This window comes from Lathamus discolor, chromosome Z (genome assembly GCF_037157495.1).
Source record: "Lathamus discolor isolate bLatDis1 chromosome Z, bLatDis1.hap1, whole genome shotgun sequence".
In the NCBI taxonomy this organism is placed as follows: domain Eukaryota; kingdom Metazoa; phylum Chordata; class Aves; order Psittaciformes; family Psittacidae; genus Lathamus; species Lathamus discolor.
This window is the reverse complement of record NC_088909.1, coordinates 89,688,515-89,716,059: the sequence shown is the minus strand read 5'-3', so window position 1 is coordinate 89,716,059 and position 27,545 is coordinate 89,688,515. Positions and strand designations below refer to the sequence as shown.

General features: G+C 44.9%; 3 protein-coding genes across 8 annotated transcripts in view; 2 read left to right on the top strand and 1 right to left on the bottom strand.

The window, feature by feature from the left end:
* Window positions 1-14,607, top strand: part of KIF2A (kinesin family member 2A) — a 64,791-nt gene extending 50,184 nt beyond the window's left edge. For all 4 annotated transcript variants that reach the window (XM_065661330.1, XM_065661328.1, XM_065661329.1 and 1 more), the window contains 3 exons: window positions 5,855-5,956; window positions 11,288-11,423; window positions 12,789-14,607. In XM_065661330.1, coding sequence (XP_065517402.1) covers window positions 5,855-5,956; window positions 11,288-11,423; window positions 12,789-12,874 — 324 coding nt within the window. In that variant the 3' untranslated portion in view covers window positions 12,875-14,607. The remainder of the gene's footprint in view (window positions 1-5,854; window positions 5,957-11,287; window positions 11,424-12,788) is intronic.
* Window positions 14,563-22,584, bottom strand: DIMT1 (DIM1 rRNA methyltransferase and ribosome maturation factor). The gene is made up of 12 exons (XM_065661332.1): window positions 22,442-22,584; window positions 22,074-22,147; window positions 21,569-21,655; window positions 21,136-21,197; window positions 20,935-21,028; window positions 20,799-20,848; window positions 19,682-19,805; window positions 19,478-19,570; window positions 18,539-18,603; window positions 17,869-17,932; window positions 17,266-17,372; window positions 14,563-16,559 (listed from the first exon to the last, which is right to left on the bottom strand). The coding sequence occupies exons 1-12, from the start codon at window positions 22,500-22,502 to the stop codon at window positions 16,517-16,519; spliced, it is 924 nt and encodes a 307-aa protein (XP_065517404.1). The 5' UTR covers window positions 22,503-22,584; the 3' UTR covers window positions 14,563-16,516.
* A 1,147-nt stretch (window positions 22,585-23,731) lies between these two features.
* IPO11 (importin 11) overlaps window positions 23,732-27,545 on the top strand; it is a 100,561-nt gene continuing 96,747 nt past the window's right edge. For 2 of the 3 annotated variants that reach the window (XM_065662528.1, XM_065662526.1), the window contains exons 1-2: window positions 23,732-23,817; window positions 24,440-24,505. The gene's annotated coding sequence lies outside the window, so the exon portion shown is untranslated. The remainder of the gene's footprint in view (window positions 23,818-24,439; window positions 24,506-27,545) is intronic. The other variant, XM_065662527.1, reaches the window with a different exon arrangement.

Here is a 27,545-nt window from a genome sequence, read left to right as displayed (position 1 = left end):
TGCCACAGTGCAGCAGCCCAGATGGGTTTACCTCTGCGTTGCCAGTTGCCCATTGCTGCAGCCACCCCCACAGGGCATTTGCCACCATCCATGGGTCAGTACAGAGATAAAGTACTGGCCACTTTTCTCGTTCAGCAATGTCCAGGGCCAGCTGGATGGCTTTCACCTCGGCAAACTGACTCGATTCGCCCTCTCCTTCAGCAGTTTCTGCAACTTGTCGTCAAGGACTCCATACGGCTGCCTTCCATCTCCGATGCTTTCCCACAATACGGCAGGACCCATCAGTAAACAAGGCATATTGCTTTTCACTTTCTTACAGTTTATTGTATGGTGGGGCCTCTTCAGCATGCATCACCTCCTCCTCTGGTGACATTCCAAAAACTTTGCCCTCTGGCCAGTCCATGACTTCTAGAATGCCTGGACAACTGGGATTTCCTATTGGAGCTCGTTGTGTAATTAGTGCAGCCACTTACTCCATGTAGCATCAGTTGCATGATGTGTAGAGGAGACCCTGCCTTTGAACATCCAGCCCAGCACGGGCAACCGGGGTGCCAGGAGGAGCTGTGCTTCAGTGCCTATCACTTCTGAAGCAGCTCAAACACCTTCATAGGCTGCCAGTATCTCTTTCTCAGTTGGGGTATAGCTGGCCTCAGATCCTTTGTACCCCTGACCCCAAAAGCTGAGGGGTTGACCTCGAGTCTCCCCTGGAGCTTTCTGCCAATGGCTCCGGGTAGGACCATTTTCCCCAGCTGCGGTGTACAGTACAGTTTTTACACCTGGCCCGGTCTGGACTGGTCCAAGGGCTACCGCATGAACTATCTTGCGTTTAATTTGCTCAAAGGCTTGTTGTTGCTCAGGACCCCATTTAAAATCATTCTTCTTCCGGGTCACATGATAGAGAGGGCTTACAATCGAACTGTAATTCGGGATGTGCATTCTCCAGAACCCCACAGTACCCAAGAAAGCTTGTGTTTCTTTCTTATTAGTTGGAGACATTGCTGTTATCTTGTTGATCACATCTGTGGGGACCTGTCTACGTCCATCTTGCCACTTTATTCCCAAAAATTGAATCCCCTGTGCAGGTCCCTTGACCTTACTCCATTTTATGGCAAAAGCGGCTTTCAGCAGGATTTGGATTATTTTCCTCCCTTTCTCAAAGACTTCTTCCACTTGTATCACTCCACACAATAAAGTCATCAATGTGTTGCAGGTGTTCTGGAGCTTGCCCCAGTTCCAGTGCAGTCTGGATCAATCCATGACAAATGGTAGGGCTGTGTTTCCACCCCTGGGGCAGTCAGTTCCAAGTGAACTGGACACTTCTCCAAGTAAAAGCAAACTGTGGCCTGCACTCTGCTGCCAAAGGAATGGATTAAAATGCATGGGCAATATCAATCGTGGCATACCACTTGGCTGCCTTTGACTCTGATTCATACTGAAGTTCTAGCATGTCCGGTATGGCAGCACTCAATGGCGGTGTGACTTCATTCAGGCCACAATAGTCTGCTGTTAGTCTCCACTCTCCGTTGGACTTTCGCACTGGCCATATGGGGCTATTAAAGGGTGAGCGGGTCCTGCTGATCACTCCCTGACTCTCCAGTCTATGAATCAGCTGATGGATAGGAATCAGGGAGTCTCGGTTGGTGCGATATTGCCGCCAGTGCACTGTTGTGGTCGCGATTGGCACTTGTTGTTCTGCGACTTTCAGCATCCCCACAACAGAAGGATCCTCTGAGAGACCAGGCAAGGAGGACAGCTGCTCAATTTCCTCAGTCTCCAAAGCAGCAATACCAAAAGCCCATCGGTACCCTTTTGGGTCTTTGAAGTACCCTCTCCTGAGGTAGTCTATGCCGAGGATGCATGGAGCCTCTGGACCAGTCACAATGGGGTGCTTTTGCCATTTCCTCTCAGTCAGGCTGATTTCAGCCTCCAGTACAGTCAACTCTTGGGATCCTCCTGTCGCTCAAGAAATATAGATGGGTTCCATCTCTTGACAGCTTGATGGCGTCAGGGTACTCTGTGCACTGGTATCTAATAGAGCCTTATACTTCTGTGGGACTGATGTGTCAGGCCATCTGATCCACACAGTCCAGTAAATCCGATTGTCCCCTACCTCCACCTGGCTGGAGGTGGGGCCCCTGTAGTAGTCATCACAACTTCGAACACTTAAGTCATGTTGAAAGGGATTATTCTTCGTTATCACAGGAGCTGGAGTAAAGTCAGCTCTTCCACTCCATCTGGGGACTGGCTCACCAGAGACTGAAGCTGCAGCTGTCATGGGATGATGAGTCTTGGCCCTTGCTCCCCTCTTCAATTCACTCACCCGTTCCTCCAAAGCTGAAGTAGGTTTTCCATCCCACTTTGTCATGTCCTCTCCATGATCCCACAGGTAAAACCATAGGGTGGCCCGTGTCATATACCTCCTGTATCTTCTTTCTCGAAGAATAGGATGCCTTTTGTTAATAGCTGAGACGTGTGTTGGTACACGTGAGGAGCTGGATAAATCAGATAGGTCGTCCCTCAATTGTTTGCGATCCTGGGACAGTTTTTCCACAGCTGAGATGATGGAAGGGGTGAGATTGTCTTCGAACTCTTGGAGTTCATGAATAATTTCATCCACTGTTAGTGGTACTATGTCATTCCAGGTTACTGTTGCCAGTGAATGGGCATATGATGATGGTGCATTCCATGTTAGTTTTCGCTATATGGGTCCTGTATGTTCGACTTCATCTGGGTCTATGGGTACATCCCCATTATTTGGCTTGATGTGATAGATCATCTCTACGATGGCTGATTCCCTCAGAAACTGGATGCCTTTGTCTAAAGTAGTCCACTTAGCCGAACAACTCATAACATCATCCTTGTATGGAAACCTTTCTTTCACAGCTGCCAAGAGCCGCCTCCAAAGACTGAGGGACTTTTTCTCTCTTGCAATTGCTTTGTCAATTCCCCCTTCTCTAGCAAGTGATACCAGCTGCTTGGCTTCACTACCTTCTAGTTCGTGACCATCAGCCCCATTGTCCCAGCATCGGAACAACCAGGTGATGATGTGCTCCCCTGGTTGACGGGTAAAATCTTTTCGCATATTCCGTAGCTCAGTTGAGGTCCGAGGTCGAGAAGTCACCTCTTCTTCTTCGTCATCATGCGATGATGACTCTGCCTCAGATACTGGACCAGGTGGTGAATGCATTGTTTCTTCATCTTGCTTCACCCTTCTTGCCTCCTTTTTGCGTTTTCTCTTGCTTACAGAGGCAACCGATATTGGCCCTCTGGTTTAGCTGCAGTGATTATCACTGTGGTTTGAGTAGCAATTGTACTTGTTGCTGGGGGTGGTGTAGCTGCTGTGCTTGGAGCTGGGGTAGCCATGCTGTCTGTTGCAGCCAAAGTTTGGGTAGCGACTGTACTTGTTGCTGGGGGTGGTGTAGCTGCTGTGCTTGGAGCTGGAGTAGCTGCGCTGACTGTTGCTTTGCCCTCAGATGCAGGGGCATTTTTTTCCTTTTGAAGGTGCTGGATAGTGTTGAACAAGGCCCTGTAAGCATAGGCCAAGCCCCAGCACGTTGCCATGATTTGTCTGTCTCTGGTATGGCCAGACTGACCACACACCTCATTTAAGTGTTTTACTAATTCTTCTGGATTTTGCACTTTTTCGGTGGTGAAATTCCAAAGTACTGGAGGAGCCCACTGACCTAGATACTTGCCCATACCATCCCACACACCCTACCACTCATGGCTGTCCAGCCTCGGGGAAAATCTCTTGGTCCTCCTATATCATCATTTAACCCCAGACAAGGCCCAAACCTGACTCTGCTTAACTCTTGAAATCAGACGAAATGGTCGTGGGCAAAACAGACTCCGTATGCATGCCAACATGGAAATCCCCATCACAATCAGCAGGCAGGTCTCTACAGTATTAAAAGGCCATTTAGGAACTTCAAAACTCTCAAATGATGCTGTAAATGGTCTGAGGGGGGGCTGGGAGGGTAAAATAATGTCTCCTTCACAGGTTGACCACCCGAGAAGAAGAAAGATGTGTAATTGCTAAGCACCTTTATTATATACCTCCCAAAGTATAAAAGTGGTGACCACACTGGGAACATAAGCCCGATCACTTTCATGATCGATGATTCTATTGTATTACAAGTCATTACTGTAGGTTACCCTGCTCTTGCAGGGGGGTTGGACTAGATGATCTTTTTAGGTCCCTTCCAACCCTTGGGATTCTGTGATTCTGTGATTCTGTGATTATCATAAAGTACAATGAGACAAAAACCGTAGCCCAAGCCCCACACTTGAAAAACACCAACACAGCAAATACCGGCTGTATGTAATATACAGCATTCTGAAACTGTGAGATCAAGAGGAACAGCTTTGAGAGCCAATAAATCAGCATTGTGACGAGTGACTATTAATCCGGTCAGATCTGTCGTTATCTCAACCCTTCGTGCCCCACGTTGGGCACCAAAAAGAACTGTCGTGGTTTAAACCAATCCACACAGGTCGTCCACTCAATCCCCCTCCTTTTTTTTTTCCCCTCTTTCTTCCCTTCCCCCCCCCCCCCGACCCTCCCTGCTCTTGGAGGGATGGGGAGGAGAATCGAGAGAATGTAACTCCCACGGGTTGAGATAAGAACAGCCCAGTAACTAAGGTATAACACAAACCACTGCTGCTACCGCCAATGATAATATTGATAAGAGAAAATAACAAGAGAAGAGAATACGATACCACCGCCGAATGAGTTCGACTCCCCCGAAGAGAGACCATGCCCTTCTGGGTAACTCCCAGTTACCTCCCTGGGCATGACGTGCTGTGGTATGGAATACCTCTTTGGCTAGTTTGGGTCAGGTGTCCTGTCTCTGCTTCCTCCCGGCCTCCCCTCGTCCCCGGCAGAGCATGAGAATCACAGAGTCCTTGGCCAGAATAAACATTACTTAGCAACAATTAAAACCAATCGGTGTTATCAGCTCTCTGCCCAGGATGGAAGTCAAAACACAGAGCTTGTACCAGTTACTAAGAAGGAGCAAAACGGCTCCTGGTAAACCCAGGACAGATTGGAAATTAAAATCATTAGTATCCTGACTTATTTTTTGTAAGAAGCCACCTTCTCAGACATCTCTTCAGGGTATGTGCTGTGTTTCTCATTTTAGTAACTGTCTCTTTCTCCAGGGGTCTATTTTAAGAGATCATGCTAGTGATTCCTAGAGCTTCCCACTGGACAGTCCTTCCAGCCAGATATCCTTTCATATTGTACTTTTTGATTGTTCATTTAGAATCATAGAATAGTTAGGGTTGGAAAGGACCTCAAGATCATCTAGTTCCAACCCCCCTGCCATGGGCAGGGACACCTCACACTAAACCATCACATTCCAATTTGGAATTAAAGTAAGCTTTACAGTATCTTTTAAAAAAGATTTCAAATGAATCATATAAGAAACTATACTGTCTTGCTAAAACATGAACTACAGCCTAGCTAGTGCTCTCCGCTTTCATTGTTAACTATTAATTTCTAACGAAGCTCTGTTTGCCCCGGTTTGTAAATCCATGTTGTGTATTCTTCTAATCACTATGTGCATTTTAGATTTCTCACTTTACATTTATCCCACCTTTTCCCCAAAAGATTGATTCAGTTTTGATTTCCTGAATTGTATTTAATGTAATTGCTGTTCTCTTTTTTGGAAAATTTTGCATTTGTTGCTCCCTCCACTCAGTTCTGGAGATTTTCGTGTTGGAAGTATTGAATTCTATTTTTGACAGGTTCTGCTTTCTGCATATTTCTTGTGTTCTATGATAAGATGGATCATATTCAGTGTATTTCCTGTAGCTATGGTTCTTTCCGGACTAATAAGCTTAACTATTTCAGGAAGAGGAAGTTTCTCCACAATTGTTTACTTTCCATGAAGCTGTGTCACAAATGGTAGAAATGGAAGAGCAAGTAGTAGAAGACCACAGGACTGTCTTCCAGGTAAAAGATGGACCTCTACTTCATTTTATCCTGATCCAGAAACTAAGGTTTTGTAAGTGAAATTGCACATACTCTTGAAGATGTAGGCTATCATCTGGATATTCCACTGCTGTCAGAGACTTCTAAATTGTTTTATTAGGCTAAGCCCATTATAGCAAACAAATAGTAACAGATCCCATAACTGCTAAACTTTTTCCCCATGGTGAAAGAGAAGCGTATTTTTATATCATCCCATAAAGTTAGTAAAGTTGCTGTTTTCTTTTTATTATTCGCAATATTTTCTGCTGTAGTCCTTTCCCAGCATTTGTGTATTTTTCCTAGTCACAGGGTATTAATTCAGATGGGTCTTGAAATTTTCAATTTAAGTGCCAACATTCCTATGCCAGAGATGGAAGTTAATAGTAATGATTCAATCAGCACCATTTCTGTCTGGTCATCTCCCTCTAAGATACTGCAGTACTCCCTCCAAGTAGTGTATCTGAGTATCCTTTCGTGACAACTTCCTCTGAGATACTGAGGCACAGGAGAGACACATATACTTCTTACTGCCTGTTAGCTTCTTTTTTACAGATACATACTGGTTTTCACTTGCTATTAGTCAGGGACTTTTGAAGAAATACTGTCTGTGCAGTGTGATGCTTGTCAGGGCCACAGAACCTTTTGCATTCATAAAATAAGGTGTAGTAGTAAGTATGAGTTACTAGTTTTCAGGAGGAAATGTGAGTTGCTCCCATTCATAACCTTAGAGTCTTAGGCAGGCTGTCCATTTAACACATCTGCTGCAAGAGAACAGCAGACCGTTAAGCCTGTAGGAAATGCACACATGTCCTCAGTTTAGGTATCTAACTTAGTGAAACATTAATGTGTGTTCATAATACAGTAGGATGCTAAATAACGCATTTTACAACAGATGTAGAGATTTAGTTATTCTGGAACATTAGCCCTGAAGTAATACACGCAAATGTGTGAAACTCATATGCCATATGCCATAGCTGTGTCCCAGTGCTTGTGACTTCTGGAGAGACAAGCTGCATTAGTGTAAGATCTTTGTACCTCTGTGTAGTGTGTCCCTCTGAAGATTACTGCTCCTCCCAGCAGTTACTGGAAAGAAATGTGTCTCTGCCCCAGCTCCCTTCACTTATGGTATGGCTTTAGTTTATGCCAGTGGGGGAGGTGGGTTGCACCAGAATCTACTAGCTGTACTGGGCAGAAGTTGTCTCCTGTCACTTTCCTCCTGGAACCTGCTGATCCAAAACTTCATTTCCTAACAAAATGTCTGAAATAGATCAGCGGAATGAATTGTGCTCTGAAAGTGCCTTCCCTTGTGTCCTGAGTGTAAGAGTTTACATTAGATGAATCCTATGCCAATGTGAGCTCAGTCTGTTCTGAAAGCCAAAAAGCATACATGGTGTTTGGACTATGATTTTGATATTACCTGGACTAACGAGCAGAGGGAAAGTCTTAATCTTAGTATTTCAAACCCAGCATGCTTAAAACTGTCAGCTGCTTTCTTGGTGGTTTGTTGGTTTTTTTTTTTTTTTTTTTTGTGGTTTATTTTTTGTTTGTTTGTTTTTTTAAATCAAAGCATTTCCAAGGATCAGTTCTCCTGATCACAGCTTTGCATGTTTCTGAAAGCTTTAAGCTCATGGTTGCATTCTTCTTTGCTGCAAGACTTTTTCCTCTTTCATGGTAATATTCAGAGTGCAAAGATGGTCAAGAGCTGCCTTAACCAACTTTCACTGTTCTCTTACCTATCTGGGGAGTTGGCTTACTCAATAGAATCATAGAATAGAATTGTAGAGTAGTTCGGGTTGGAAAGGACCTTAAGATCATCCAGCTCCAACCCCCTGCCATGGGCAGGGACACCTCACACTAAATCATGCCACCCAAGGTTTTCTCCAACCTGGCCTGGAACATCACCAGTGATGGAGCATTCACAACATCCCTGGGCAACCGATTCCAGTGCCTCACCACCCTCACAGGAAAGAACTTCTTCCTTATATCCAATCTAAACTTCCCCTGTTTAAGTTTTAACCCATTACCCCTTGTCCTGTCACTGCAGTCCCTAATGAAGAGTCCCTCCCAAGCATCCTTATAGGCCCCCTTCAGGTACTGGAAGGCTGCTATGAGGTCTCCACGCAGCCTTCTCTTCTCCAGGCTGAACAGCCCCAACTTACTCAGCCTGTCTTCATACGGGAGGTGCTCCAGTCCGCTGATCATCCTCGTGGCCCTTCTCTGGACTTGTTCCAACAGTTCCATGTCCTTTTTATGTTGAGGACACCAGAACTGCACTCAACATTCTTAAGTGAGGTCTCACAAGAGCAGAGCAGAGGGGCAGGATCACCTCCTTCAACCTGCTGGTCACAAACCCTTTGATGCAGCCCAGGATACGGTTGGCTTTCTGGGCTGTGGGCGCACACTGCCGGCTCATGTTCATTTTCTCATTGACCAACACCCCCAAGTCCTTCTCTGCAGGGCTGCTCTGAATCTCTTCTCTGCCCAAGCTGTAGCTGTGCCTGGGATTGCTCTGACCCAGGTGTAGGACCTTGCACTTGTCCTGGTTAAACTCATAACTTTGGCATCAGCCCACCTCACAAGCGTGTCAAGGTCCCTCTGGATGGCATCCCTTCCCTCCAGCATATCAACCGGACCACACAGCTTGGTGTCATCGGCAAACTTGCTGAGGGCACACTCAATCCCACTGTCCATGTCAGCGATGAAGATGTTAAACAAGACCGGTCCCAACACCAATCCCTGAGGAACACCACTCGTTACTGGTCTCCAGCCGCACATTGAGCCATTGACCACAACTCTTTGTGTGCGGCCGTCCAGCCAGTTCTTTATCCACCGAGTGGTCCACCTATGAAATTGATGTCTCTCCAGTTTAGAGACAAGGTTGTTGTGTGGGACAGTGTCGAACGCTTTGCACAAGTCCAGGTAGATGACATCAACTGCTCTACTCCTGTCCGTCAGTTCTGTAGCCCCATCACAGAAGGCCACCAAATTGGTCAGGCAGGATTTCCCCTTAGTGAAGCCATGCTGGCTGTCACCAAGCACCTTGTTGTTTTCCATGTGCCTTAGCATGCCTTCCAGGAGAATGTGCTCCAAGATTTTACCAGGCACAGAGGTGAGACTGACTGGTCTGTAATTCCCCGGGTCTTCCATTTTCCCCTTCTTGAAAATGGGGGTTATATTTCCCTTTTTCCAGTCATTGGGAACTTCACCTGACTGCTATGATTTTTCAAATATGATGGCCTTTGGCTTAGCAACTTCATTCGCCAGCTCCTTCAGGACCCGCGGATGGATTTCATCAGGTCCCGTGGACTTGTGCACATTCAGGTTTTGAAGATGGTCTCGAACCAGATCCTCTCCTACAGTGGGCCCAAGGTCTTCATTCTCACAGTCCCTGTGTCTGCCTTCCAAGACTCGGGTGGTGCGCTCAGAGCATTTGCCAGTGAAGACCGAGGCAAAGAAGTCATTCAGAACCTCAGCCTTCTCCAAATCCTGTGTAGCCAGTTCCCCTGATAGCTTCCAGAGAGGGCCCACATTGTCCCTAGTCCTGTCTTTTATTCGCTATGTACTTACAGAATCCGTTCCTGTTATCTTTCTTATCCCTAGCCAAGTTTAATTCTAACTGGGCCTTAGCTTTCCTAACCTGGTCCCTAGCTTCCCGGACAGCATCCCTGTATTCTTCCAGGCCGCCTGTCCTTGCTTCCACCTTTTATAAGCCTCTTTTTTCCTTCAGATTTTCCTCAGCAGCTCCTTATCCATCCAAGGAGGTCTCCTGGCCCTCCTGCTGTGTGCACTTCTAGTTGGGATGCAGCACTCCTAAGCTGGCAGTAGGTAATCCTTGAACATAAACCAGCAGTCTTGGGCCCCCCTGCCCTCCAGGGCTATATCCCATGGAACCTTACTAAGCAGGTTCCTGAAGAGGCCAAAGTCTGCTCTTTTGAAGCCCAGGGCAGTGAGCTTGCTGCACGCTCTTCTCACTGTCCTGAGGATCTCAAATTCTACCATCTCGTGATCGCTGCATCCAAGGCTTCCCTGGGGCGTCACATTTCCAACCAGGCCCGCCGTGTTGGTGAGCACGAGGTCAAGCATGGCACCTCTCCTTGTTGGCTCCTCTATTACTTGCAGAAGGAAGTTGTCTTCCACACAACCGAGGAACCTCCTGGATTGCTTGTGCCGTGCAGTGCCATCGTTCCAACAGATGTCAGGGTGGTTGAATTCCCCCATGAGAACAAGGGCCTGCGAGCATGAGGCTTTTCCTATCTGTCTGTAGAGTGCTTCATCCACAGGTTCCTCTTGATCAGGCGGCCTGTAACAGATCCCCACAGTAATGTCTCCCACAGCTGTTCTCCCTTTAACCCTGACCCACAAACTCTCTGTTGACTGCTCACCTGTCCCCAGACAGAGTTCCATACTTTCCAGCCTATCCCTAACATAAAGGGCAACTCCCCCTTCCCGCCTGCCGGGCCTGTCTTTCCTAAAGAGCCTGTAACCTTCCATTCCAACACTCCAGTCACAGGAGCCATCCCACCATGTTTCTGTGATGCCTATTATATCATATGCCCACAGATGTGCACACATCTCTAACTCCTCTTGTTTGTTCCCTATGCTACGGGCGTTTGTATAGAGGCATCTGAGATGAGCTCCAGATGAAGCTGGCTCATTGACTGGAGCGGCTGGAATATCTCTACACTGCTCCAAGCATTTATTATAGGTGTTGGCAACTGACTGGGTGTGTTGGGATAGAATGATGCCCTCCTCTCCCAACACATCTAGTTTAAAGCATCTGGCAAGCCTCCTACCAAGTGAGTTTAAAATAGTTCTTTTCACACAGCTTCTCTAAAAGCTGTATTCAGTTATGGGTGGAATTATCTTGGCTCCTTGACTTTAGTAAGGACATGATGATTATAATCAGGGGCAACCAGCCCATATGTAAAATTTAAGCCCAAATTCAAAGTTAGATACCTGCCTAAGGGGGCATAAGTGTGGCATAAAGTTCTGAGTTTCTTAGCTTTACAACCGCTTTACGTTCTGAATTAGAAGAGAACTGGAGTTGCTGGGGTTTATCTCTTGCTGGTATGACTACTGGAATGAAGAAAGAAGATTTACGATGTTGTTGAATTAGCAGTAAGGTTTCAATTTTGCTTAGTTAGGAGTAAGATTTCATTTTAAGATGGAGATCTGTTATATTAAGGTGGCTAGGCAGTGAAAATGTGGTTGTCCTGAGAAAAGGTCTGATTCAGCTCTTCGTCTTAAAACTTGTCTGTAAACTTTGCTTATGTATTTAGCTGTTTTGTTTTGTTTGTTTTAACTTCTACCTAGGAATCCCTTAGATGGCTGGAGGATGAAAAAGCTCTTCTTGAGATGACGGAAGAAGTAGACTATGATGTGGATTCTTACGCTACCCAACTTGAAGTAATTCTAGATCAAAAAATTGAGATTCTGACCGAACTTAGAGGTAGATTGCTTTTCATCACTTTGGTGTTCATTATTAGCTATGTGTTTTCATATGCCATGGAAACTTGCAGTAATAATGAGGATAAAAATATTTGGTTACGTTTTAGGGTTTTTATTCCCCCTTCTGTTGCCCTGCAGTGTCTTGTAGAAGGAGCATTTACTGTTTTCCATAAGAACATGTTTGCGTAAGTGTTCATCCTAGTTTTAAGGAAAAATCTATACTTTATCTCCAGGAAGTATAAACTCAATCCTGTAACTTCCCCCCCCCCCTTTTTTTTTTTTCCATTTGCCCCAAAACAGTAAAGGAAAGAAAAAGAAAATCCAAAGGCACTGTATGAAAAAGAAGGTGATGCAGTGAGGAAGAAGTAGTAGGGACTTGCAGTTCCTGCTCTGTTGCATTCTGTAGTGTAGCAGAGACAAAGCTCTCATTTTTTTAAGAACAGCATCAGGCTCCCTGTAGCTTGGTGGTTAGCTTACTTTTGCATTTTGTCAGTCTCTCTTTGTTGAAAAACAAACTGCAGATACTTCTTAGAGCCCACAATTGACTCTCCCACTTGTCTTCTAAAATCAGTTTGCTGGCTTGGTAACCTTATGGGGAGGGATCTTCCAATTTACTTTCTGTAACTGGTCTCCAGAAGTCAGGCTATACTGGCAGAAGTGTAAGGGTAGGGTTGGGGCCTGAGGGATGAGGTTGGGGTGTTTTTGATCTGTGTTAGGAAACTCCTTGTAAGATAAAACCTTTGTTTTTACTCAGAAATAGAAGTATGAAAGGATGCCACACTAACTTTCCTAGGTTTTCCCCATTGTTGTTATAGTTATGATGAAACTAATGAAAGATGCATTCCCCTATTTATGGTGAATAACTTCCAAAATCTGATCACACATGCTTTTCACATTCATAGAAAAACAGTGGGGAGTAGAATTTACCCTGCTGGGTTTTTGAATGTATAGAAATGACTGATTGTACACTTATTACAGTTTTGTATGCCTCTAAGGATGGTTTGGAAGCTGCTGAGAAGGAAAAGGATTTATGTGGTGTGCATCTCATTATACTCTGAGTTAGAGGCAGAATTTAAGTGTGAACAGGTTACATGCTGGAAATGCAATTATGCAGTTTCCAGATTTACCCTGCCTAGAGACAGGGGTAGCATCTAAGAAGGGACTGAGTTGCTCTGCAACTTGTTTGTATGGTGAGTATTGAATTTAAGCTTGTCTCGATCCTTTTGTAGTTTGTAGCGTCAGCTATTCTTGTGCAGGGATGTTCTTTGTTGTGCACTGGGGCTGGGATGTGCGGCATCAGGGCTTAATTTTGAGATCTGTGTTGAGCAGAGGCACATCAGTATTTATTCTCTCTTTTTCATTAAAGACAAAGTGAAATCTTTCCGGGCAGCTCTGCAAGAGGAGGAACAGGCCAGTAAACAGATCAGCCTAAAAAAACCACGTGCCCTTTGAAACAGGCCTTTGCTGCTAAAAGAGTCCATGAACCCGTACTGCTGTAGCACACATTTGTTACAAAACCCAGTGGCTGTAAGAACTCAACTACTTGAAAGTGTAAAAACATTAGAAATGTCTGTGGAAATGTCCTGTTTCTTATTCACCTGAATGACATTTTTAAGTTTTGTGTGAAATGCTCCTATGATGTCTACAAAATGCTTCTAGACCAGACAGCACAACCATGCAGGGTTCAGATCTGTGAAGCACTTTGTTTAAAATATTTCACTTACTCAAATCGTGAGGTTTTGGTTTGGAAATATTTGCCATTTTTTAACAATGAAGTAAAGCTGTGGCCATTTAAAAGCCGCAGTTTCCTTTTGACTATGTTCACTTTTGTTACAAAGACCAGCTGTGCAGTTTAAAATTGTGTTTGCGTGCATGCACACCTCACTAGTGGTTGTATGTAACTACTCCTCTACAGACAGCTGTGCTTTACTTCTTCCCATTTTGTGCCTTGATGAAGGCTACTTAACCCTCAGCATCATCTTCCTGAAGCACAGCCTTAATGATAACATTCCTTATTTGTCAATATAAATTACTTCCAGTGCGCGTGCATTTTTAATGTGTTTTGAGACTTTTTTTTTGGTGGCTAGATTCATTTCACAGGATGTGCCATATCATTTGAACAGGAACTGCAATAGCTGTTAAGAGTGTACAACCAGCTGGACATTCCATCCACCTTGTAAAAATATGGAATTTAGATTTATTTGAGTACCATAAATAATAATGGTGATATAATTCTAACGTTTCACTCTGTACTTAAAAAAAAAAAAAAACCCAACAAAAAACTGATCAAAAAAACCACAAAAATAAAAATTAGTTGATGTATAATAAAGGGTAATGTTTAAGTACTAAGGAGAGTTGTATCTTTGGATAATGCACATATAGGGTATGTGTTATGGTATGTGGTAATGTTGTCAGAGTAAAGGTACGATCTGACCTCTGCATATGGATAACTGTCAAAGTTCAGGGATCCAGCTAAATGCGTACATATTGGCCTTTCACATACTGTTAAAATTTGGCTTTTAATGCATGACAAACTTACATGTTCATTAACCGTAGTTTGCAGGTAGTTTGAGTAGCTCTGTTGCTTTAAAAATAAATGTAGCTAATACCTATTTTTCCCTTTGTACAGTGCCAGCAGCTGAAAAGTGGGTTGAACTTGCATCTTTTGGGGATTTTGCACAATACCTCTTAACCTGGCGCTAATAGAAATCAAGTACCTGAATTCTTACCAATGGCGCCATGTGTATCAGCACTTCTTAGGTGGTGGCACTCGAGTTATTTTTGCAAGTCAGTATCCAAAAAAAGTTGACCTTTCATGTAAGAACTTCTTGTCAAATGAAGACTTGTAGACCTCTCTAGGAGTTCTCCCAGTTTCCAGGAGTTTGTATTAGCAGACTTTCCCTTGGAATTGTTTAAAAAATACTTTTGGAATATAAGCCTGTTTGTTTGTGCCAGTCCTGGCAGGGGATAAAAGGAAGGCAATTGAAAAGATTGTTAATAAGCCAGGAATTCTTGTAGTGTTTAATGTTTCTATCTCCCATAGAATGCTAGGCTATGGGAAGCTCTTGTCGCATCATGGTTAAAAAAAATAAAAAATAAAAAAAAAATCTATCTGTGTGTAAACATGAACTGAAACAATGTAGATTTTACATAATGTGTTTAATAAAATTAAGCTATTAAATGAATTACATGTGAGAGTTTATTTCTATGGAAATTCTGTTGTGCTTTGAGAAGGATTTCACTTTGTAACCGCATCAGTTGCCCTTTTGAACAAGAAGCCCCTGATTAGAGAATGAGCGTTCACTTCAACAGCCAGCTCTTCGTACAGATTTGCTATACACGAAGAAGTTGCCCAGAATGATGTCCTAAAAGTTTTGCAGCAGGTCTTAAAAGAAACATCACGTGTCTTTCTAAGCATTTAGGAACGTCCTCCTTCACAGTTGTAAGAAAAATACAGTGAAATAGAAGGCAGCAGGTTTTGGTAGCAAGTGATAGTACAGCACAGGGTATTGTACAATACCAGAGGGCTGCTTTGAAGACTTCTCCAGCAGCTTACTTTCTAAAATGCCTCTAACGATCAAGACACCCTATATCAGAAATAGTAGATTCCCTACCGCTCCTCCATGCAAACCTAGAGCCACAACCAGGCTGTGGTTTACAGCAGGTGCCAAAGCAGACAGGAACAACAGATGCAGTTACATTTCAGCAGCTTCCTACTAAGTGACAAAGATCTCCAGCACTTGCTCCTTCTGTATTAGTCAGAATGCATTGCTGTTGCTACTTACCTCACCCATACATTGGTTCTCTATGCAGTGAACCGGCACTAGAATCATTAAATGAAAAAATTAGCAATTTGGTTTTTCAAAATGACCTCTTGGGATGCCTGCATATTCAAGTGCCTGTTCCTGTACGTGCGTCTGAATCAATGACTTGTAAGAATTGACACTGGATGTGCATAAAATGACACCACATCTTTGAAGAGTTTTTGCTAACTTGCCTCTTCTCCACTTACTGTGGTTGTATTGAAAGAGGTATGCAATACATGAAAAAATTACTTATGGTAGCTAATACACAGGGCTGTGCCTTCACCCCTGCATGATGCTGCAGAGTGAAAAATGACTTTTTCCTGTAAGACAGACCAAAGTGGATTTTTCTTTTGAGAGCTGCTACAGTTAATACAAAACTCCTTGAGAAAATTGCCTTGTCCTTAGTAACAAATACATAATAATCCAAATGCTATTAAGGCACTTCTAAGTCTTTCTGTCAGGACACAGGCATGCATTCCTGTAAGACTCACTGAAAGCTTTGATCTGTGCTAAAACCTTTCCCTCCCTTGAGGGTGAAGTATTTTTCTTTTAAAAATAGCTGCTTGAATTTACAGTTGGCAAAAATAACCTTTCTGTCTGTGCTTACAAGACTAGCCCTTTGGTAGCTTTCTGCTGGTTCCTGCAGTGGTTTGATGGCAATAAAGACGGCATAAGGAGATGACACCGGTACTTTCAGGTATCTCTGTAGTGTTTTTGTAACTGATACTGAGCTGGCAAGGTAAATGCTCTTGTTCCTGAGAAAGTGTTACTGGGTTTTCTCCAAGAAAAGACTGTTGCTAGCAGAATTGGAATGGGGGCAGATACCAGAGAACACATGGAAGAGGCCAGCATTTCAAATTAAAATAATGTGTTTAAATATACTTTGAAAAAACACAATTAAAAAAAAATAAATCCCAAACAAATGGAATGACTACAACTGTTTTTGTTGCCCAGACTAGACTTAGGGTTGTACTGTTGAGTACTGTGCAAGAATTTACTGAAGCAAAATCCAAGTCCATGATCAGAGAACACAGGTTTCAATCACGGCAGCATCCATCCATGTTATTTGGTATATTTAAAAATATACAGTCATATGGGATTCCAGCACCTCACTTCAGCTGTGAAGAATTTCTCTCTTGAAATAGAAAGCAGCAGCTTCTTCCCTACTCTCTGTGATAAAAATGCATGTAACGTTTTAAGAACCAGAATGTGCATGTACACTGCAGTCACACTGGCTTAGATAAGTCTGCGGTGACAAAATACAGATCCTTCATTCTTCAAGTACACTCTATGAGAAATGGATGCCTTCTGCATTGAAGCCATGTAGCAAGCTGAAAGAGTGAAAGATTTATGTTACAATTTCTACTAATTTATATTTCAGCTTAAGGCATTTCTAAGAGGTGCTAGCTGGTGAATAATATATAAAAATAGCATGAAAGCAGACACTGTTTAACTGCAAAAAAGAATTATTACAAAATCTTAAACTAGATGTTACTAGCAAATTCGCCATTTTGGAGATGTAGGCATATTTTCAGTGCAGTTAGTTACACTGCATCCTAGCAAGTTACTACGTTTCTTTAAAGAGTGGTAGCTGTATTAATTGTCACACTGTGAAAGAGGATTTAGGTTGCCACTTAACTGACCAGACATAAGAGCAGAATATAGCAGTTAATTACACAAATTTCCAAATCATGTTATAGACTATGGCCTAATCCTCAACACAGAGAAGGGCTGTGGAAGTCTCCAGGGATATTACAATAATCAATTCCATTATTAAAGCCATTTTTAGAGGAGGCTAAAGGGTCTAGTACACAAACACCTGAAACAGGGATCTTTAGCTAGTTGGTCCTCAACAATGTAAGCAGCAGCTAAAATATATGTAGGGTTTTAAGTGTTCAGACTCAGGACTGGAAGCAAGGAGTGTCTGGTATCAAGAGGAAAACAGTACTACTACTCTGTGACCCAATAATTGTGCTACACGGGCACAGATAGAATTTCAAGAAGCTTAAAAGGAAGGCATAAAGGAAAAAAGAATACCTAATAAAATCATCTATATCCATTGAACGGGCTCGTTTTTCAGAGTAACCTGTATTTTCTAGGACTGCCTGTATTTTCTCTGCAATTTTGAAGTTTTCAGGTATTTCCTGTCAATGAAAAATAGGATATAAATTAATTTTCTATTCATAGCACAGAAAATGGTCATTTAAATAATTACTCTTTTCCTGCTTTTAGAATGGTTCTTGTTTCAAGTAGCTATATCAGGGATTTTTTTTCTTGTTTGGACTACTGTATTCTTACATCTGAATTTTTATACCCCAGCTCATTCATTATAAATGAATCAACAGTATTGCTAAGCATACACAGACAGTTTTCTCATTAGATTCTCACTAGATTAGTACAAGTCCTTGAGACATGTACAGCAAATATATTAGTAACATACTCAGCTTTCAGCTCTTTCACAGTGATTTAATGACCCTTTTAGATTTTTCTGTAAGGCAAGTTTCTCCTCCCTCAAACTCTCTCGGAAAAAATTTAACACGCTAAAGCAGGTTTTCAATGTTAATTTTTTACTCTTACAAAAGTCAGTATGTAGGACACAATACACAGAAATAGAATTCAATATATTAGAAAGGAGCTTACTGTATTATGTAAGGAACAATGAATTCGGTAATTATGATCCAGTAACTGCTCTACAGCACTTGACCTAAAAGAAATGCAAGCTTAGAATAAAAATTGAGCTTTAACTAGGTTTCTTGACTTGATTCATTGTTAATCTTTACTATCAAAAACTGTAACATCTACATAGAGCTGTTCTTTTTAAACAGCTGCCTAGTTTTTTTACCAAAGAAAAAACTTGTGACCTCAGCATAAATCCTCCATCACGGTTTATCCCAGACTGTGCTGGCATGCATGTAACACTGCTGTGCATTTGCACCAGAGAAATGGTTAGCAGAACGGGCCTTCAGACTTCGAAAAGATGTCCTTTAACGGAAGTTACAGAATCACAGAATCATAGCATGGTTTGGGTTGGAAAGCACCTTCAAGATCATTCAGTTCCAACTGCACTGCCATGAGCAGGGACGCCTCACACTAGACCAGCCTGGCATTGAACCCTGCCAGGGGTGGAGCATTTACCACTTCTGTGGACAACCCGTTCCAGTGCCTCACCACCCTCACAGTAAAGAACTTCTTCCTTATATCTAACCTGAACTTCCCCTGTTTAAGTTTGAACCCACTACCCTTTGTCCTACCACTACAGTCCCTAATAAGGAGTCCCTCTCCAGAATCCTTGTAGGCCCAAGTTACTTACTTAAATGCTGCGGAGAGTGTCTTGTTTTTCCTAACAAATGCTATTCTTACCAGACCGTCCCACTCCTGAAATTAAAATGTCAGAATTTACAGAGAGGAACATGCAGCTACTACAAACAAGACAAGTCACTATTGACAACTTCAGAACAAGAATATTGAACACATTAATTTTTTCCTGGAAAATATCTTTCTAAATAATACAAAACCAGTCCTGATTTGGACAAAGCAATAAAAATGGAGGACAAAATTCTTCACCCACAAAAACCTTTGAACTGTTCTTGAAAACCTTGCAATTGTTCTCATGTGCCAAAAAGAAATGTAATTGAAGACTAGCTGACTAACCTTGGGGAAGACTGAAATGGTCCTGAAGATCACAGCATTTTCATAGAATCATAGAATGGTTTGGGTTGGAAAGGACCTTAAGATCATCTAGTTCCAACCTCCCTGCTATGCGCAGGGACACCTAGGGACACTAGGCCAGGTTCCTCATGCCCTGTCCAACCTGGCCCTGAACACTTCCACGCATAGAGCACTCAGTGTAATTTTAAGAATACTACACTGTACACACTCATCTGAAGATAAGCCTTCTCACGGATACCCCTGTGATCATAACCAATGAAGTCATCAGCCTGAAGGGTCCCTGGGAGATAGAAACCACCATGAAAGGGGCATTATTACTAGCAACTCTCCAACTGACATGGAGACGGCACCTCAGTCTTGTCAGAAATGCTGTAAATAAAGCCGGACCCGAACTGGTGGTGGCACATTCAGGTAATGTCCTAACGCAAGCCTGATAACAGAGGAGTAAGTATTTTGGAATGATGTAAATGCCAGTGAGTAGCTGGTACTTAACAGTAAAAAGAGCACATGGAACTGAGTAGTAGGTGAAGAGTGAAATTAAGTATTACCACTAGTATGCTACGTTGCTGTAGATGCTCACCTGGAAGTTGACAGGTGGTGGTGGGTTCTTTGGCTCTATTCTGACAACACTGGATTCCACTTTGGGAGGAGGCCTGAAATTGTTCTTTCCAACCTGTTAGTCAGGAGAAGTCAGGCAGCTGTATGAATAAGCAGCAAATCCTCACATTCCTAGAAACATTCTTCTGTCTTTGGTACTTCTGTTAGCTAATGCAGAATGACATACCTTCATCAGATGATCTACTCGAGCTAGTAACTGAGTATTAATAGAGAGTCTGCAGTATAGTTTAGTTCCTGGTTTGGCAACCAAACGAAGTGCAAATTCCCTTTGAAACATAAGTATTGCACACCTGAGAATAACAGAAATGAGAAAATGAATTCTAAGTAATCAACTTCTACACCAAAACCCAACTAACACACTTGGAAAGTACAGTATTTGCCTCAGTACTGAGAAACAATACAAGTTTGCCATAATCAGAATGTCTTAATTAGTGCAGATTAAAAAAACCCAAAACCACAAAAAAAACCCCAAAACCAAAACACAAAACCTTTTAAAGACATCTGCATCTCCTTAAAGACAATAGAATTTGATTCTGTATACTCCTAAGGGCATCAGGATCAAAGAGGAGGTTAGTCTCAAGAGTTTTGTGCCTGACTGTAACTGATCATTTTGAATAATTCTATGATGAGTCCTTCAAATCCAAACACTCCAAGCTCCAAAACCTGACCAGTAATGTCACTAATGTTAGCACTTCAGGGAAAGAATTCATGAACTCATGTTCACTGAGCAACACACAGAACTACCTGAGCAGTTACATTTTTAAACCATGTAATAGAAAAGTCTTAGCTTTGATCACAGAATCACAGAATCCCAAGGGTTGGAAGGGACCTCAAAAGATCATCTAGTCCAACCCCCCTGCAAGAGCAGGGTAACCTACAGTACATCACACAGGAACTTGTCCAGGCGGGCCTTGAATATCTCCAGTGTAGGAGACTCCTACCTTTTCCACTCTTCCTTTCTCAGATAAGAAGACATCCAAAGTGCTACAATGCCCTACTTATCCCTGGAGTAACAAGTAGTTATATTACTAGTGTCAAGAGGTCCAACTCTGGTTTTGTCAGCTGGATACTCACTGATGCCAAGACTAAGTTTTTGCTTCATACTCAATACATCGCCATAAACTAATTTCCAGGCACTGGCTAGTTCTGTATTATAGCAAATTTTGGGTGTGGCCCCAATCCATCAAACTGATATTTTAGGAACAAAAAAATTTGATTTGTGAATAATTTTAAAGCTATTTTATTTTCTATCAGGTAATAAAGAGCTCTGTTCCTCCACATACCTGAAAAAAGGTCTATGAAGCAGCAACTTGAAAACAAAAGGTGAAGAAATCTGAAGAAAGAGTAATAGTGTTAGTAGAATTTCTGGGCAATTATAATTTAGAAAGAAAAAAGTTTTGTCATGTTGTTTAGCCATACCTGGTAGGGCAAGTTAGCCACGCATGCATCAAAGAACGGCAAATCTGTTTTCAGGACATCTCCAACCCTGATTTCTAGTTTGTTTGCCAGACTCCTGGGGAAAATATGGTGTGGTTACCCTCAAAGAAGCATGTTGCCAAAGTTTTTGCCAATGCAGCTCCACTGCTTTAAGAGTTCACTATTTCCACTTCTGATACTCACGTGCCCTGCACTCTCTTCTGAAGTTCACCAACAAGTCTAGGGTCAATTTCACAAGCAATAACCTGAAAACAAAGTATATCATTGCAACTTTGTACAACTTCTCCTGGCTGGGATTAAAATTTCAATGGTAAAAAACCTCTGTATCTATTCATACAGGTTTAAATGATCCTATTAGTCTATGCACCTTACTCCTTCTCCAAAAACACAGAAGCCTTATCACATAAATGGGTAACAGCAATACAGTTTGATAAAACCATACAAGATTTACACAAACAATTAAAAAAATTGAAATTATGCAAAGGTTAAGAAAAATACTCATAGAGTAATTCTACTTATTTTAATCAAGCATGTGAAGACCCTTCTGCTTGCCACAGTCTAAGCCACGATGTGGTTGGAGCTTGGGAAGGTGTGCGTGTGTCAAATTAACACTTACTTTTTTAACTTTCTCTAACATCTTTACTGTCAGGTTACCAGTTCCTGGGCCCACTTCCAGAATGACATCTGTACGTCGTAGGGCAGCCTGAGAGCAAAAGGCATTGCAGTTGTTTCTCTAGAACTGATTTCAAGCAACCTTTAATTTCAAGAGGAAAGGTACATGCAGCTTGGTAAAAAACTACAATAACCTAGCAGAGGTGCATGAACATAATTAAGAGTGACAAGAGGGAAAAGGTGAGAACAAGAATGTCCCAATGCTACTTTACGAGAGATCTTTTGCAAAGTATAGAAAACCAGAAATAACCAGCACGTCAGGGAAAAAAGCGGCATGGCAAGGCAGTAACTGCAGCACAGAAGGCAGGTGTCTCCACAGACCGGGAAGGCCGAACTCAGGGAAGCGGGGAGAGCTCATGACACGCTCTCCCGGCGAACGCTCATTGAGCTCTGCCAGGCGCTCCCGCAGCCCCCAGCCCCGCTCCCGGCCTCGCCGCCCCTCCAGCCACCTTCTCGATGATGCTGTTGACGACGAGGGGGTTCTTCAGGATGTGCTGTCCGGCGCCGGTGTTGAAGAGGATGCCTAGGGCAGAGAGCGGAGTCACACCTCAGCTCAGCTCAGCTCAGCTCCGCTCCGCTCAGCTCCGCTCAGCTCAGCTCAGCTCAGCTCAGCTCCGCTCAGCTCAGCTCAGCTCAGCTCCGCTCCGCTCCGCCGTCGGCACTGGCGCTTCTCCCGGCTCACACGGCACTCCCCCGGGCCCACCCGCAGCACCGAGGCCTCACCCCGGCACGGCTGAGCGCAGGCCCCGCCAGGCGGCAGCCCTGCCCACAGCCTCCGTCCCCGCGGGCGCCGCCGATCGCCCCGGCCCGCACTCACCGGAGACGCCGCCCTCCCCGCGCTCCTGCCGCAGCCGCTTCCCCGCTCGCACCTTGGGCATTCCGGCAACACCGGCGCACGCCACGCCGCTCCCCGCACACGTGCCGAGCGGCACTACGGCTCCCGACCAGCGCCGCTTCGGGACGCAGCGTCGCGAGGCACAGCGCCCCCCAGCGGGCCGGCGGTGCGTGCAGAGCCCCGCCCCCCGGGAGCAGGCCGAGCGGCGCGGCTGCGAATGGGGGCAGCCCCGACGTCCTGCTGCGCGGCAGCGCGCTTGTCCGGTGCCTGGTACCCCCGAGCGCGCAGACCTGGGGCGCTGGGCAGCGCGCACCCCGCTCGGGGTCGGAGGCTGTGCCCGCACCGCACGGGAGCAGAGAATCGGCTGGGTTGGAAGAGGCGGTTAAGATCATCAAGTCCAGCCATTAACCCGGGACTGCCAGGTCCACCCCTAAGGCGTACCACTGAGGGCCTCGGTACACGGTTTGTGAACGCTTCCAGGGACGGTGACCCCACCACTCCCTGGGCAGCCTGTTCCAATGCCCGAGCACCCTCTCTGTAATTTCTTCCTAATACCCAGTCTAAACGTCTCCTGACAGAGCTTGAGGCCGTTGCCTCTTGTCCTATTGCTTGTTACTGGGGAGAAGAGACTGACCGCACCTCACTACAGCCTCCTGTCAGGCAGTTGTAGAGAGCAATAAGGTCCCCCCTCAGCCTTCTCCAGACTAAGCCCCCAGGTCCCTCAGCCGTTCCTCATCACACTTGTGCTGCAGGCCCTGCACCAGCTCTGTTGCCCTTCTCTGGACCTGCTCCAGCACCTCAATGTCTCTCTTGTAGCGACGGGCCCAGAACCGAGCACCGGATTAGAGGTGCACGGCCCCTCGGCACGCTCAGACCGCCGCTGTCCGGAGCGACCACAGACACACCGGGGACGCACGGCCACGCCTGCCCTGCTCCCCGCCGCCGCTAGCTCCGCCATTACGCGGCTCTCAGAGGCCGCCCGGGCCCCGCCCCTCGGTGTCACCTCCCGGGGGGCCTGGAGCACGTGGCTCCCCACGGGGAAGCCGTGACGTCAGGCGGTGAGTCTCCGCCCCCCGGGGTGGTTGGCGCACGTGGCGCACAGCCCCCTCCCCTCCCCCCGCCATCAGCCGGCTCTCCGCGGGCGGGACTGGCTGTCGGTCGCGGGGAACAATCGTCACGGGGGCGCGCGGCGGCGGCAGCAGCAGCAGCAGCAGCAGCAGTAGCAGCAGCAGTAGCAGCAGCAGAAGCAGCAGCAGCGGTAGCGGTAGCTGCAGCAGCAGCAGCTGGTCCCGGCTCGTGGCACAAGCTTCGTCAGCGGCAGCAGCCCCGTGCGCCCGGCGCGGCGGCCGCCGGCAGCGGTGAGCAGCCCTCGGGGAGCGCCGCCCCCCGGGGCCCTCCCGCCACCGCGACCTAGCGGGCGGCGGGGGGCTGCGGGCGCGGCGTGCTGCCCGGCCTCCCGCCTCTCTCTGCGTGGCGGTCGGTGCTCGGCCCGGGCGCGGTGATGGCAGGCGGGAGGGAGGGAGGGAGGGAGAGTAGGCCGCGAGGAGGGCTGTGGGGAGGGGGGCGGCAGGCGGGTGCACCTCGCAGCCAGGCAATTGCGGGGAGGAATCCCCAGAGCCGAGGGCGCGGCGCCCCGTCCCCTGCGTGCGCCTCGGCGCTGGCTCCCGGCCGTGCGGGTGACGGCCGCACGGGTGCACCCCGGACGCCTGCCTGCCTTCCGCGCTGGGCTCGGTGCACAGCCTGCCCTCGCGAGCTGCGCTGTGTGGCAGCGGGCAAGTGCTCTCTCGGAGCCGGGGAGAACTGTTACCTTATTTCAAGGGTGTGTTTCCGGGTTCTTTCCCCGAAACCGTGTTCGGTCAAGGTGGAACCGGTGAGAAGGCGTCGGAAGAGCATGAGGCATTAAGCTGTGTGGTTTGTGTGGCAGAACTTGCTTCTCGTAGGAAAGAGCCTTTGTTAAAGGTAGTTATTTTCTTCCTGTAGGTTGGAGAACAGTTGAAGTTTCACAGTAAAGCACTGCATATCAAAGGCAGAGTCAGTGCAGCAGTGGTGAGTCGTTCCTCCAGTTTGTTACCTTAGAAGACAACAACACGTGTAAAACTTAAGAATGTGGTGCTGATACTCCTCCCACATACTGTTTCTGTGTACTTTGTGACCCATGTCTCATATTATATTGCTATCTTTGAAGTCCAGAAAGACTGAAACGTGGCAGCATTTACTGATGAAATGTTTGCTTCCCTATCCCTAGCAGTCAAAGCCATGTTGGACAGGGCTTTGAGCAGCCTGTCTGAGGAAAGGTGTCCCTATCCATGTCAGGGGTGTTGAAGATAGACCCAAGTCTAATCATTTTATGTTTGTATGAAATCGGTTGTTTTGTTCCCTTGCAGTCCTTGATTAGTTTTCATAACTGACATGATTTTAAAGTTCGGATGTATTTAAGTGTTATCAGAAAAGTACCTGAATACTCTTTTGTCTGTATCAAAAAGACTAGCTACTCAGGAAAAAACATTAAACCAGCATGGCAAAATGTTTGATAAGAGGCTTGGAGTTTTCTAAGATGTAAACTATGTATGCAGATAATTCCTTAGAAAGGGAAGTAAAGAACAAAAGAGTAGAATAGAAGTGAGTCTTGGGGTTTTGCCAGTGAAAGGAGGTAGAATCTCCTAATTAGGATTGGAAAGGACCTTAAGATCATCTAGTTCCAAGTCCTTGCAATGAGCAGGGACACCTAACGCTAAACCATGTCACCCAAAGCTCTGTCCAACCTGGCCTTGAACGCTGCCAGGGATGGAGCATTCACAAGTTTCCTGGGCAGCCCATTCCAGTGCCTCACCACCCTCACAGTAAAGAACTTCTTCCTTATATCTAATCTAAACTTCCCCTTTTAAGTGGAAAAAGTTTGAACCCATTACCCCTTGTCGTATCACTACAGTCCCTAATGTGGGGATTCAGGAGTGCAAGTGCAGGACATTGGATTGCTAACAGCAAGGAACTGGTATTCATACTTGTGGTTTCTGAAGATGCCGTCTCATTGTGCTGGGGGGTAATAATTTAATGTATTGCTTATCTTCTGGGTGTAACTGAGTTGTTTTGGCTGTTTTTTTCTTTTTTGTCAGCTGGGGTTTGAGCTGTCGTTTCAGGTTTGTGCATATTCAATATGATGCTGGAGAGCAGCTCTTCTTTTTTTTTTTTTTTAGCAGACGCATTAGGGCTTCCTCAGATCATAACACATGCAGAGGACATACAGATGCTGTCTGCGATTGGATGGTAATAGAGCCTTTCTTGCATTTGCAGCTGACAGTATTGTACATTTTGTAAGGAAGGGTTTTCTTTTGATTCCTCTCCCACACAACATGTGCTGCTTAGTTATGATGGGTATGAACCATAGGAAAACAGAAGGAAGTGAGCAACCTTCCTGAAATTGCTCAGTGTTTGTTGTGAAGGCGCAGTCCAAGGCTGATCAATAAAGATGGGAAACACTAACCTTACCCAGTGATAACACTTAGAAGCTCTGGCTGTTGTGATTCAAGGTGTGGACTTTGTCTTCCATCTAAGAAAATGTTGCTTATAAGGTTGACAGACTTTACCAGCTTTTCTGTACGCGCCTTATAGCTGTGAAGGTACCTGAGAGATGGCAGCTATGTAATACTTGCCTCATCTGTTTCATATCTAGGACAGTCTTGTAGAACTTGTTCAACAGTGAATTAAGCTTTAGAAGCACTCAACAAACTGTAGAGAAAATCCTCATCCCTGTGTTGTAACCAGTCTGTAGTGCAATCTGTGTACCTCTACCTTTGTTGTGCACCAGCAAAGTGTGATTTGTAAGACGTGCAAATTGTCTTTATCCCACTATATTACAGCCAGTATTCATGGGCCTTCGCTGTTCTGTGGGGCCTGAGAGCATCTGTATGTCCTCTGCATGAGTTACAATATGAAGAAGCCCTGATACATCTGTTAGGAGAAAGAATATAAAAAAAAAAAAAAAAAAGAGGGAAGGGGAAGAGTGATGCTAAAAGGAGAGTAGTGGGGCAGGTAATGACAAATTAAGGGTTGAGATGTCTGGGTTTAAATTCCTGAAGTATAGGTGTATTCTGTCTGCAGGAATTGATTTCACAAAGGCATCTGTACGTAGCAGTAACTAAACCTGTGTTTTGGGAGGATCCCATTAGCACAAGTTATAAGCTGATGCCCTCATTGAGTCAGTCATCTTTAAAAGTGTATGCGGACGGTAAGTTCCCAATGAAAATCCTGTTGGTAAGAAAGGATCATAAGGAGAGACTTTGCTGAGTTGAATTTGCCTGTTAGGACCTAATCCTGTAATAATTTGACACTGTTGGAAGTCCCATGGTGCTCCATCCTGTAGCCACTTCTGATGTCTGTGGAAAAGTGGGTTCACATGGCTTGACTTTTTGGCTTGTTTGTTGGTTTTTATTTTTTGGTTCTGTCCCTATACCGCTGGCCTTTTGGGGCAATTATTAACTTGTTTCTGTCATAATATGAAAGTTTACTCCAAGTTTGCTTGACATTCTGATAAGACAAAGAAACAAGAGATAAACAGGATTAGATCCCAGGAACTTGTAGTTTTGCTTGTAGGAATTACTTTTGCTTGACTGTTCTCTAGCTGTCAGGAATGCTGAAGTCATTTTGAAGGTGTGCTGTTGCTTTGTTTTTCTGTATCTGAGTCTGGTAATTGGTTGTTTTTATTGAGGGGGAAAAAAAAAAGAAAATAATTGTTTTTTTCCCTCTAGCATTAATATTGATTTATATGGGGAAAAAGAGGGTTGCTAATACCACAGCATTGCATTTTGCTTGGAAGGGGGGTCCCTAAATGCGACTTCTCATTCCCTCTTACAGTACTGGTAAGCACTGAATTCAAAGTCACTCATCTCGCAGTTGTTGTCACAGTGTTTATTATAATTGCAGTTTGATGAACACTTCAAGCAGGCATAAGGCAGCACTGTTGCAGTGCATCCGTTACTTAGTGAAGAAGCTGTTCGTGTCTGTTCTGCCTGTTTTTATTATGCCTAGCACATTTACCTCTCTAGCAGTGAGGTGTGGAAATGACTGAGGAGCAAAAAAACCCTGCATT